General features: G+C 37.3%; 1 protein-coding gene across 1 annotated transcript in view; it reads left to right on the top strand.

Moving 5' to 3' along the window:
* Positions 1–275: 275 nt before the first annotated feature.
* Positions 276–14,405, top strand: part of LOC101958822 (T cell receptor alpha chain MC.7.G5-like) — a 265,877-nt gene continuing 251,747 nt past the window's right edge. The window contains exons 1-2 of the mRNA XM_078050353.1: positions 276–324; positions 570–860. Of these exons, the coding sequence (XP_077906479.1) occupies positions 276–324; positions 570–860 (340 nt within the window). The remainder of the gene's footprint in view (positions 325–569; positions 861–14,405) is intronic.

Here is a 14,405-nt window from a genome sequence, read left to right as displayed (position 1 = left end):
ACGATTTTCCACCTCCTTTCCTCTTCATTTTATCCTGGAATAAGTTACAATTCTGACAACAGTGGTTTTTTTTATTTGAAATTATGGCCAAAGTGATATTTTCTAAAGTGAAACACAAAAAGGACCCATAAGCCTTTCTAACTGAGCTATCCTTCACAACAGCCCACCTGCCGTACATTTCCTGTTCTGAAGCAGTGATGTCAGAGGCAGGCTGATACCCAGGGCTCAAATGAGAACAGAAAGTGTCTCACACCCTACAGGAGGGAGCCGCCAGCATGGCATGTCCCAACTTGCTGTGGGCAATCGTGGTCTCCACCGGTCTTGGTAAGAAGGCACATATATTTGGGTTTACGAGTTATTCAATTAGACTGGGAGTTGGGAAGAAAGATTAATAGCACAGGAATCTAATCCTCTCATTGGACCCAGTTTCAGAGACAAAAAGTCGATATAGCACTGCCTAGGGCTTGAAACAAGAAGAAAGGTGGCTGGGGGTGGGAACCAGCTTGTAAGTCTGTTTATCCCTCCAACATGATGCCCCAGTGAGGCCCTTTCTCTCCTCTTTCCCACAGGAGCCAGCATGGCCCAGAGTGTCACCCAGTCTCAACCAGAAATGTCTGTGCAGGAGGCAGAGACCGCCACCCTGGACTGTACATATGACACCAAGGATAGCAATTATTATTTGTACTGGTACAAGCAAACTGCCAGTGGGCAGATGATTCCCATTATTCGCCAAGAAGCTTATAAGCAAGAGAATGCAACAGAGAATCGCTTCTCAGTAAACTTCCAGAAAGCTGCCAAGTCCTTGGGTCTCCAGATCTCAGACTCACAGCTGGGAGATGCTGCTGTGTATTTCTGTGCCCTCCAGGAGCACACAGTGAGACAAGCACCAGGGAGAGGCTGACAGAAACCTCAGACCTCAGCCTCCGTGCAAAGATCGGGGAAAAGTGTTGGGGGAAACAGAAACAAACAGAGGAAGTTACTGTTTTCTCTGGAGAAAAAAAAAAATACTCTTCTGACTATAGGAAACACAGAGAGAATTCTGTAAGCTGTAGTTCTCAACAGTTATCAAATAACGAATATACACAAAAATTCATAGCATTGCAAAGCATGTCTACACACAGTCCAGCAAAACTCATAACTAAAAATTGTGTCTTAATCTTTATTTCATTAATTATTCTGATTACTAGTTGCATGACCCACAATCGTATCAAAGTTGATACATACAAAATTAAATTTCTTACCTGCCTACAAATCTTATTTTTGTTCTCTATTTTTTCCTCCTGAGCTTCAGTCAAGATTTAGGACCATAATAAAAATCTAGTGTTTTTGTTTTCTGTCTCAGTGCTGGGAATCAAACCCAGTGCTGTATGCATGTTAGTTAAGTGTCCTACCACTGAGCTATACCCTCAGCCCTAAAATTCTGTTGTTTCTGAGTTTCTGGTTCAGGAAATCTCTCCATCCTCCCCCTTGCAGCCTGAGCTATCTGATTTTTCATGCATATCTCATTTCCTTCTAATTATAAAACAGTTCACATCTCCACACCATGTCTATCTCATTGTTTTCTGATTGACCTATCAATCATTCCTTCTGACTTTAACTGACTTCACCCTTTATCTGATATAAGATGTTATAGTAATTGTGTCTGATGAGGCAGCAGGGGAGGAGGTGACCATTTAGGAAAACCAGGTCTAGAGGTGGAACCACGTAGTTGCCATGGCCACAATTCCCCCCACTACATCTATTTCACTGTTAAGCTGCCTTATGGAACATTTAATTTCATCTGCCCACTTTGGTGAGTACAGAAGAGTTTGAGAAGATACTCACACAGCCATAATTAAGTCCCATGGGTGGGTTCCAGAGCTTAGGTTGGAAGAAAGTTTAGAATGAGCTGTAGAAGTGACTGGATCTGGAGAGGCCACAGCCTCTGAATCATTCCAAACCCCACCCACTCCCACCACTCACTGTGAACACATCAGCTCTGGAACACCACACTCCAGTGTGGCTCAGTACCCCATACTGTTTCTTGGCTGCAAAGAATGGGTTAAACCCCAAGCTCAGTGGAAGCAACACTCTCACAAGCAGATACCCTCAGACCTTTTAGGTTTCATTCTCCCCCTTTAATCCTTTGGGCTCCATTAGTCACCAAGACTTACAAATGCAGGCTAGATATCAAGTGTCCTATCAAAGCTTGTTTCTCTCTTCCATCCTTGCTTCTAGTGCCTTCAAACAACTCCTCTCTTATCCACCTAGACTCTCTTATCCTCAATTGTGTCCCCTTCAAACATTGCTTCATGCAGAATGTGAGGGATCTTCCGACCACAAAAAAACAGAGCATGTGTTCCCTCTTTGAGGAAGCCCCCTTCCCATGGAAGCAATCTGTGATTACTCAGAAGGTAAGTCTCATGAAGGCAGAGGACACCACTGTATTTCCAGGACCTGCCATACCTGATGGGTGAGTGGTCAGGGGTCATCTACTGATGAATTAGTCAGTCCCTCCTTAGCAATTCAGGGTCATTCATTCTCATACTCCTTCCTATGGTACACTCTGGCCATGTGTACATGACACTGTCCCATGCATCCCTGCCTTGGTTGGCACCATTCCCTCAGCCCTGAACACCCCTCAATTACCCACTTGGCTACTGTTGAAGATGTTCTCCAGCGTCCCCTCTTCTTGCATTCTTGTCCTGACCCTCTTGCCCAGGTAGAACTGACCACTTCCTCCTTCATCTTAACTGAAATCCTAAACTTATTTCCAATGCAGCACACCTAATCATTTATGATATTTATACGTGTTTTTCACTGTCTCCCCACTGAAAAGCAATCTTCAGGTATCAGGAGCTGAAGCCTTACTCATTTGGATAGGAACAGTGCCTACCACATTCCTTAATTCATAGATGTTTTTTGAATGAAGTTAATTAATTAATGGCATTTTCCTCATTAAACTTGATAAAGTAAAAATTGATAAAAATTTTATATTGCCATTTCCTATATAGTTGTTTTAGTCACCTTTTTTTACCACTATGACTAAAAGACCCAATCAGAAAAATTGTAGAGGAGGAAAAGTTTATTTGAGGGCTCACTGTTTCAGAGGCCTTAGTCCATAGAAGTCAGTCTCAGTCCTTGGGGCTGGAGGTGAGGTAGAACATCATGGTGGAAGAGTGTGGCAGAAGGAAGTGACTCACATGATGATTAAGAAGCAGAGAGAGAGGCTTCACTCGACACAATTATATACCCCAAAGCCACACCCCAATGTCCCACCTCCTGCAGCTGCCTCCAGTTACCATCCAGTTAATCCCATCAGGGATTAGTTCACTGATTGGGTTAAGGGTCTCACAACTTGATCATTTCTCCTCTGAACTCTCTTTCATTGTCTCACACATGAGCTTTTTGGGGGACACCTCACATACAAACCATAACAGTTGTATGAACTCCAGATTCTAGGCAAACTCAGAACTATATAGTATACCAAAAAAATTAAGAGTAACGACAATACTATGTTGGGAGTATTAATAGTAATAGTAGCTAACACTCATTGCCATTGTATATCTGCCCCCACATTCCAATACGAGTATGGCATATAATTTCATTTAGTAGTCCCAACATATCTACATTATAGGTATTGATATCCCAAGTATGTGTAAGGAATTAAAGCTCAAACAATCCAACATGCCTAAAATCACAGTGTATGTGTACTTGGGACTCTGTCTCCCCAAAACGTGGCAAAATGCTAATAGTCTGTCTTATTAATACAATAGACATAGATATGATTATAAGAAAATATGTAAGAAAATAGTGCTGTACTGTATATAAACTTATAGTCTGTTCTTACTTTTTGAAAGATGATGATTGCAAGATGAGACTATTATCAGTCATATCTATTAATAACACTAAAATATAAAAATAATAGTATTATCATTGTTGATTTTTTTACATCAGGAATTTATACCTTTTTACATTAGTTTGATATTGTTTAACTTTTGAATATCCAATATTTTAAATTTTTTCATTGCATTTTAAAATTGTATTTTAAACTTAAAATCTAAAATAGAAGTTTTGTCAGGTGCTAATAAATATTGTGGCTGTCATTTTCTATAAAGAAAATGATACTCAATGAAGACTATAGAAATTTAAACAGGATTTCTAAACCTTCCAAGTTTGTCATAGGAAAATACTTCTTTCTTTAACTTTATAAACTTATTTGTTATATGATTAGATGTTTCTGGGATTGCTCTTTTCTAATTTTCCCCTCCAGTTAAAACGAATACATTCTGAATATTTTCCTCTATCAAGTTCTTCCATAGCATGAGTTCCTATGACTACAAAAACCTTAGAATACCTTAATAAGTTCTGCAGGCATTGTTCTGTTTTTTCTTTTTCCTAAACTGGGGATATTCTAAGTAATGCTATAATTTTTAAAAAAGAAAAAAAGAAGAAGAAGAATTCTTGAAGAGAAAGAGAAGGAAAAGAAACTTGTATGCAAGTAAAAGAAGCCGAGATCAAAGTAATTGAAGCAAAAAAAAAAAAAGCACAAATTTGTTAGCTAACAAAACAAAAAAAATTCAGCTAAACTACTTCAGGAAGAACCAGAGTCAAATGCTCACAGAATTTTACCAGTACTAGGTCTCCATCACTTGGTTCTTTTTTATCATTTTTCCATATTTTTATTGATGCATTATAATTATACCTATGGTGGGATTCACTGTTCCATATTCATACATGCACACAATGTAACAATATAATTGAGCCAGCATTTCCATTTCCCTGTCCTCCTCCCTCTCCCTGGTCCCTTTCCTCTAGGCTACTCTTCACCCTTCCATTTTCTTAAGATTCCACTCCCCTACACCTTTCTTTTCCTTTTTTCTCTCTAGCTTCTGCATTTGAGAGAAAATATGTGACCCTTGACTTTAAGTCTGGTTTATTTCACTTAAATAATGTTCTCAAGTTCCATCCATTTTCCTGCAAATGACATAATTTCATTCTTCTTTATGACAGAATAAAACTCCATTGTATATATAAACCACATTTTCTTTACTCATTCATCTACAGTGGACACGTAGGCTGGTCCCATAGTTTGGCTATTGTGACTCGTGCTGCTACAAAATGGGTACGCATGCATCTCTACAGTACGATGTAATTCTTTAGAATAAATGCTGAGTATTATAGGCTGGGTCATATGGTGATTCCATGCCTAGTCTTTTGAGGCAAACCACTCATTTCCATGTGGCTGTACATAAAAATCCCACCAACAGTGTAAAAGTGTTCTTTTTTTCCACATCCTCTTCAGAATTTATTATTGTTTGTATTCTTAATGGATGACTTGGCTCTTCTTTATACAGGCTTCATTCTGAAGCAGGCCAAGACAGCTAGTAGAAACCTCAGAATTGTGTCTTGTTGTATTAGTTTCCTACTGTTGCAGCAACAGGTTACAAAAAAAAAAAAAAAAAAAAACAAACAATGACTTACTCAATGTTAATTTGCTGTCTTGCAATTCTGGAAGTCAGAAATCTTCTCGAACTAAGATTAAGGTATTGGCAGGACCCTTATGGCATCTTAAGGGTTTCCACATTCCTTGGTTCACATTCTTCTTCCATGTTCAAAACCATAAATTGTGCCACTCTGATCTCTGCTACCATTCTGTCATCCCCTTAGCCTATCCTGGCCCTCCTGATCCCCTTGCTTCTCTCGTATAAAGATTTTGATGATTTCATTGTGATTACCCAGATAATCCAGAATAACCTCCCTATCTCAGATCTTTAATTTAATCAAATATTTAAAATCCGTGTTACCATATTAAGTAAGATATTTTCAGGCTGTGGAGATAGAACATGGGCATTGCTATCAACGGAATATTTGTGTCCCCCACCCCCAAAAGTAATATCTTAAAGTCCTAATCTCCAAAGTAATGGCATTAGGAGGTGGGGCCTTCAGAAATTGATTATGTCATGATGGTGGAAGTCTCATACATGGGGTGAATACATGAATGGTGAGTCTTGGAACACTCCTTTGGCTCCTTCCACAAGGTGAAGTTACAGTGAGCAGACAGCCATTTATAAATCAAAAAGTTGACTCTCATCTGCCACTGAACCTTCTTGCAACTTGACATTGGACCTCCAGCCTCTAGAACTGTGAGAAATAAATGTTAAATCTACTCGGTCTGTGGTATTTTTGTAACTGCAGCCTAGATGGACAAAGACGTCTTTTTGCCTATCATAACAGCCAATTTATTAACTCCAGTAGAAGGAGCAAGCTTTTTTCCTGGTAACAGGAACATCCTTAGACTAATGTGTTGCACTCAACCTGTTCAGATCTGGGAAAGGGGAAGAAGTGGTTTCCCCCAAAGCAAAGCCAAGATGTTATTAGAAAGGGAACAGATGAATACTGGGTGGGCAAAAATAACAGACCCTACACTATTAATTTTCTTTCAAACTCCTTTTTCCATCAAAAAACAATAATAATTTTACATATTAATTCCCATGAAATAATTCTTTAAATTACCCAAATTTACATTTCAACAGAGCAAGCAAAAAGCAATGAATAAAATTGCTTCACAATGATGCAGAAAGTCTATTGACTGGAAATTCAGAACAGACATTTATTCAGGATCACTTCAATGTGTTCAGTAGATAAAAGGATGAATAAGAAATATTTAATGGTAAATTTAGCCCAGAGGTGGGTTAAATTGTACATTTGATAAACGGAAACTGAAGAATGAGAAAAAGACAACTTGATGTCACTTGCTATGAAAAACCTGACATTACACCCTAAACCTAAAACTCCAGAAGTTCAAAGGCAGCAAATATGAAGAGGCCAGGACAGGATCATTCTAAATCACATGAAACCATTTAGGAATAATCTTGATCATTTCGGCTGCAAGTGGAAGTTTTATTTAAGCAACTCCTACAGATCCTCATATATTATGAATAATGGTTCATTTGGGGCATCTCTATAAAACAAAGAGAGATAAAGGCAGGAAGAAAGAAAACTAGCAGGCAATTATTTTGCTTAAAACATACTCAATGTTAAAACATTCAAAAGAGTTTGAGAACATATTGAAGAATCAAGGCAAGTCAGAAAATAGTGAATAATAATCAGAACTCAGAAAACAGAAAAAGCAAAAGAAAAGTTGCTTACAGCAACATAGAAGTTCAAAGATGAAGAATTAGAGCAGAAATAAATGTGGCAGGAATGCCGAAGGAAAATGAGAATAAACATTTCAGGAGTTTAAAAACACTGGCAAATACAAGCTTAAAGATTGCAGAGTAGAGTGCCCTAGAAACAGTTTAGCAGGATGTTACATACTACTAGAATTCAGGCATAGGTAAGAAATATGATAATCATAAATAAAAATGTAAGGATCTTAAGGTTTTTCATTTAGTATATATTGAATAGTGAACCATGATTGTCATGGCTTCACTATTCAATATATACTAAATGAATCACAAGTTCTCTATAAAACAGTTCTGGATATAATTTAGGAAATGGAGAGTCAAGTACCTCATATAGAAAAAGAGAAATAATAAACCATAATGTAGACCAAATGACATTCTGTTGTAGAAAGCCCTCAGGCATGGCAACATTCAACATATTATTGGGTTAAAATAAAACTAAACTCATGTAAAGACTCTCCCAAGCAATATCAACATAGTATGTGTGTGCGTGCATGTGCGTGTGCATGTGCAGCATGTAGGTGTCGCACACACATGCATGTGTGCATTACAATGACATGTTGCATGAATGTTTATGTATAGAAATATACATATTTCTCAGAGAGGCCATATTCTGGCAACTCCCTTATCCCCCACTCCCTACTATCCTATTAGATCTAGCCGTAGATTTTCCAGCTTTTCTTCCAGAAAAATGCCTCATAGTTAAAATATAGTCTTTGTCTTGGCTATTCCAATGCAGAATTCCACTTGATCTAGTATATCATTATTTTATTTCTTCCATGGAACTATGCTTTGTCATGATATGATCAGTTACTACGAGGGATATTATAAACAACAGTACTACAGAATTCATTATTGGGTATACTTAACAGTAGGTTCTTTGTTAAGCACATAGCTTACACATTACCTCAGGATTTTTATGAGATTCCATTAAAAAATTGCTTATGAGACCTAACATGAGAACCACTTGTACCTACACTTGTGGTCTGTTTTATCATACAGACAAGATAATTGTCTATTTTCCTTCTTTTTATGTTTTTATTAGTGCTTTATAGTAATACATAATATTGAGGTTCATTTTGACATAATCACACATGCATGGATAATAATGTGCTTCACTGCAGCCCCCAGTAACCTCCTAGTTCCCTCCCCTCCTTGATTCTTCAGATGATAGACATCTGAGCTGGTTCCATTACTTGACCATTATGAGTTTCTGTAAATACTTATGTGCCTGTATCACTATAGCATGCTGAGTTTAGTTCTTTGGGTTAAATACCAAGGAAGGGAATAGCTGTGTTATATGGTGCTTCCATTCCTAGTCTTTTGAAGAATCTCCATACTGCTTTCCAAAGTGGTTGAAAATGGATAAAGAAAATATGGCATGTACACACACACACACACACACACACACACACACACAAACACACACAATGAAGTTTTACTCAGCTATAAAGGAGAATAAAATTATGGCATTTGCTAAAAAATGAATGGAGCTGGAAAATATCATGCTAAGTGAAATAAGCCAGACTCAGAAAGTCAAGAGTCAAATGTTTTCTCTCAAATGTGGAAATCAGAGCAAAATAAGGGGAAAAGGGAAAACAGAGATCCCATGAAAACAGAAGAGAGATCAGTGGAGTAGAAGAAAGGGATAGAGAGGGAGGTAGGAGAGATGAGAAAAGGGAAGAACTGCAGAATGAAATTGACCAAATTATGCTATTTACATATATGAGTATACCACAGTGAATTTGCAATCTCACCAACAATGCAAGGATTCCCCCATCCTTGCTAGTATTTTTTAATTCTTTCTATGCTTGATGATTGCCATTCTAACTGGAGTGAGATGAAATATCAGTGTAATTTTGATTTTCATTTTCCTGATTTCTAGGAATGTTGAGCATTTTTTCATACATTTGTTAGCCATTTTTATTTCTTCTTTTGAGAAATGTGTGTTTAGTTCTTTTGCCCATTTTTTTTTGATTGGGTTATTTGTGTGTGTGTGTGTGTGTGTGTGTGTGTGTGTGTGTGTGTGTGTGTGTGTGAGAGAGAGAGAGAGAGAGAGAGAGAGATTTCATTTTATTAGTTCTTTATATGTTCTAGATGCTAATCCCCTATCAGAGTAGTAGCTGGCAAAGATTTTCTTCCACTCTCCTCACTCTTTTATTTCCTTGGCTATGCATAAACTTTTTAATTTGATGCCATCCCATTTATTGATTCTTGGTTTTATTTCTTAAGATTTAGGGTTCTTGTTAAGGAAGAGTCAGTCCCTGTTAAAGTGTTGACTGTATGTTTTCTTCTAGCAGTTGCAATGTTTTTGGTATAACTCCTAGGTCTTTGGTTCACTTTAAGTTTATTTTTTGTGGAGGTTGAATGAGATCTAGCTTTATTTTTCTACATGTGGCTATCCCAGCACCATTTGTTTGCTATCTTTTCTCCAACATGTTTTTGGTAGCTTTGTCAAGTTATCAGATGAGTCTGTGTATGCAGGTTTGTCTCTTTGCCTTCTATTCTATTCCATTGATCTCCATGTGTTTTGATGCAGCTACCATGCTGTTTTCTCTCTTTACATTGACTGCCAAAATCTTCAGAACCAAGGACAGCTCTACAACAGTGGCTAATTGCCCATGTTTTGGAGGAAAAAAGAAGATGGAAACAAAACAAGGTAATTAGATGTCAAGATACTTGTCTTTTCCCTTTGCCACTAAAGACAGACTCTCCTGGGGTAGGGAGAGATAAGAAACAAATAGTGCCTTCTCACTTTGCCCTCCTTGGTGAGCTCTGTGCTTTGCCCCCTTGACTGCTGTATTCTCTCTGATACTAGGAATCAGCATTTTCCATTGAATACAGGACATAGTATAAAGTCTTGACAGGAAGAAACACTTTCCACTTATAAGAGGGGATAAGCAAATAACCAGTGGGTATTTGGCACAGACATTTTCAATAGTACCTTACAATTACACTTTTTGATCATTTCTTCCACGTGGCACCCACCAATTCAGAAAAGCAAGAAATGTGAGATCTAAAGGTCTCTAGTTCCATCTTGCTTTGCCTCAATTTACATCGAAGAGAAAACATTCAAGAAACCACATGAATTTCAATAGAATTGACACTTCCTACCAAAGACTGTAAGAGTGGTTAAGGGATTAAACATATAAACATATACAGTAGTCCCCCTTTGTCTATTGGGAATGTGTTCCAAAACACCTGGGAGACTGAAACCACAGATAATACTGAACCCTATTTCTATGCTATTTCTTCTATACATACATACCCATGGTAAAGTATAATTCTATAAATTAAGTACTCTAAAAGATTAACAATAGTAGCTAATAATAAAATATAATAATTATTATTATAGTAGTAGTATACTATAATAAAAGTTATTTAAAATTTCTGGATTGTTTATTTTCAGAATTTGCCATTTACTATTTTTGGACTGCATTGACCACTGATAACTGAAATAGTAGAAAGCAAAATCATGGATAAAGAGGACCACTGCATTGATAGTAATTCCTTTGTTGTCATCAAATTGTGTTCATGTTTGCAGGCCATCCTGTGCGTCAGACTAAGGGTAATCATATAGTAGAAAACTATAAAAACTTCACACATCTTTAAGGTGACTTCAAAAATATTCTGTCATTAGTTAAAATGTTGAATTAGCTACCAAGGTTAATTCCATTGATTTAAATATTGCAATTTTTAAATAAAGCTTATATGTTTTTAAATATATTCAGTGAAATCTTAATACCAAAGTGATTTGATACCCATCAACATCCAACTAAAATTCATAAACAAGCTCTTGATTAACAGTGAAAAACTTTATATTGGTCTTTGATGTCCTTGAAATCAAACTTCCACTCAAAATCTCCAGAATATAATTTTCATATATCTTTGTTTATAAGTCTTTTATCATTCCAAATGTCTGCACCAAAACATATATAAAATTTGAATTATTTGAATTATTTTTTCTGACCATACTGTCTTAATAATTTTTATTATGAAAGGCAAAATTTATTTTTGGAAATGAATTTCTTAATAAAATGTCTGGAGTTAGATTGATGGTGCTTTAATTGAAGGAGACTTCCCTGACACCAATAAATTGTCCTTTTGTTTCATGCCCCAGAAGTTTTTTAAACCTCAAGGCAATCCTGCAAAGAAAGATTCCTGCTTACATAAAGTAGGGCAGGGACAATTGTGAAATAGGAGATATACAGATGAGAACCACAGTGAAGTTAGACCATTTTTAGGAAAGATTACGTATGAAAGGTAAATATTTAGAAATTGATTCCCTTAAAATACATATGTGTTTTCTAGTTTGAATATTATTGCTTAGACTGCTCTAAATGATATGGCTACATTTAGAGCATGCAATGGAGTTCAAGGAAAATTAGCAGGAATTTTGCAGGAAAGAAACTTGAGTTTCACTAAAACTAATAAATTTCCTAAAAACCTGTTTGTCATTTCCAGCTTGGAAGACTAGCTACTGACAAGTTATAAAATTATGGGAGACAATTCTTGCATGACACAAAGCCATTTGAACATGTATCTTTATCTCAGAAAAGGCAGTTTGAAATGCCATGGTCATTCATTAATAACAGTGAAAGAAAAAGTTACCCCAATCTTGGAAAAAAAGAAAAATAAAGATTGCTAGATCTTTTTTCCCCCCTCTAGTATTCAAGAACATTTTCAAGTAAGCATTCATCTGACATTCTTGGAGAATGTAACTTTGTAGTCACAGTTTATTTACCTAGCAATCCGTAATGGAGAAATAGCTCAGATGGTTTCTACTCCTATGGGTTTGAGGTTAACCTACAAAAATGAAAGAGGTGTTTGAGTTCATTGCCTGGAAGAGAAATTAACCCCTGATTGTGGTGTCAACCCTAATGATATTTTATTTTGCCGTCTACACAGTTCTTTTTCCTATAAGCCTTTGTGGGATCAGCCTTTTTTATTAGTGGTTTTCTCACTAAGGACTTTAATAAAAATCGGGCACAGTCTCACTCCCTGTTTCTATTAGAATATGGCTTTTAGCACATTCTGGCACCAAATCAGATAATTACTTCCTAATATCTCAGCTATAAATCCCTGGTTCCACATACAACTATTTTGGACAAAAAGGCATCTAGCAATTATTTAATTTGATTAGCCCGACATTTAAAGGTTTTCTTGTTGGAAGAAATCTTATAGGCCAGATGTCTTGAAACATTCCTGATTATTTTTAACAGTCTAAATTTAGCCACAAAGGCAAAAGAAAATAGCTGATTAATTTATGATAAGAGTTTCAAATCCCAAGGTCTATATTATGCCTCTCACAACCACCTGGCACATCCTAGCTTGGAAGAGCAGCTTCATAAAAATATAAGCAGAGGACTTGGAGATCTTTCATGGAGCAAATTCCCTCTGTCCCACCCACACCTTTATGGAAGGCTTTCAGATTCCAAGACCAGAATTATTACTGGAGGTGAAAGGAAACTACCAAGTATTATTGGGTAGTTGTCTCTTACTTGAAAAAATCTTACTAAATTCATACTGATTTCCTGGATGCAAAAGCCTGTCCTGACTCACTTAAGGGATGCCAAGAGAGCTCACTTGTCAATTCGGGGGCATGCATCTTCCTCCTCAAAATCATCCAGTTTTTCCTCCTCCCTTCCCAGTCACCCCTACTTTCTCCCTCCCTTGAAGGCCAGCTGTATCTTCTCTACCAATTTCTAAAATGGGACTTCTAACCCTTCTATGTTACACTCAGATTCTAGAAGATCTCAGTGATTCCTAAATCTCAAATAGAATTCAACTGAGCTGTGCTGACAAATCTGAATCTCTAGCAAGAGCCTCCTCATCACAGACCCACATAGACACCTCAAAACTGACCAACTGTTCAAAATTGAACTCATTATCACACTACCCTAGAGGTCCTCCTTCTCTAGTGTCCCCATCTCAGTAAAGAAAACATTGTTCCCTCCAAGACATTTTTCCTCATTCTAGTCAGAGTTAGCTTTAAAAATGCAAATGTGTTCTGTTTGCTCTCTTGCTTAAAACTAATCATCAGTGGCTTCCCATCTCCCACAGGACAAAATTTGAAATCATTATCAAGGCTCACAAAGTCTTCTTTGCTCTGATTAGTTTTCTGGTCTTATCTCTCAGGTGTCTCTTTCACCAGTATTAAACTATTTTCTCCCTACTTTCTCCCGTGTATACTTCCCGGTCCTCTCTTCATGCTCCACTCTGCTCTGTGCCCCAATAACCAACCTATAGGGAGCACATCATGACTTATCTTGCCTTCCTGTTTCCAGTTGGTCTGGGCCCAAGGGGGAGCACCTGCAGAGATCAGAGAAAGAGGGGGATTTAAGGTCAGGGTGTACATTCACCCAGCCTCCTCCATCTGGCACTGACCCAGGCTGACACCCAAGAGCACAATGTCAACTTGTTCAGGAAGGCTCACCAAACAGCCTTTTTTTCCTCTCTATGCCAGTTACAACTCCTTCTGTCACATTCAAGTCCTGTAGTGATGTCAGTCCCAGGGTACAACACTATTCCCTGCACCCTGCTTATACATTAATATTTTTATAACTGGTGCCACATTCCTCAGATTACACAATTGTGTGTTTCACAAGTTTTCTGCCAGTTTTCTGTCTGCTCCCAGATTTAAATATATGCCAATTTCAACTTTAAGGCTACTTCTTCAGGGAGGCCCTGATTAGGCCCCTGGCCTCAGGTTACTACCTGCTAACCATCCCTCAATACCTGTCAATCCCCCATCACAACTTCCTTCACACTTAATGCCAAGCATTAAATGAGTGCCATCATCCCCTGTTCTGCAGGCAGCACACTCTATCACATCACAGATGAGTCCCTCTTGACCTTGATCATCACCATCACCCAAGAGCTCAACCCAGGATCTGGAACATAATGGATTCTCAAGTTACTTCTCTAATTCATAAATGGATGGATTTAATGAATGAATGGATGGTCCTACTTTTATTCCATAAATAATGCTGCAACAGAAAAAAAAAAAAGCAAAAGTTCTTGGAAGTACAAATGCTTGATAACATGTTAGTGATGGGACACTTCAATATCTATTTCTCAGAAAATAATGCGAGGAAGATGGAAAATAACTTTGAATTAAAGATATAGCTACAGAACATTTACTAAAAAAACAAGCACACACATGACTCAAAGAAAATAATAAGCAAGATTCAAACAAGCAATGTTCTTTGAACATAATTCAATAAAGCTAGAAATTAA

Source organism: Ictidomys tridecemlineatus, chromosome 5 (genome assembly GCF_052094955.1).
Source record: "Ictidomys tridecemlineatus isolate mIctTri1 chromosome 5, mIctTri1.hap1, whole genome shotgun sequence".
Taxonomy (NCBI): Eukaryota; Metazoa; Chordata; class Mammalia; order Rodentia; family Sciuridae; genus Ictidomys; species Ictidomys tridecemlineatus.
This window is presented reverse-complemented; position numbering and strand designations above follow the sequence as displayed.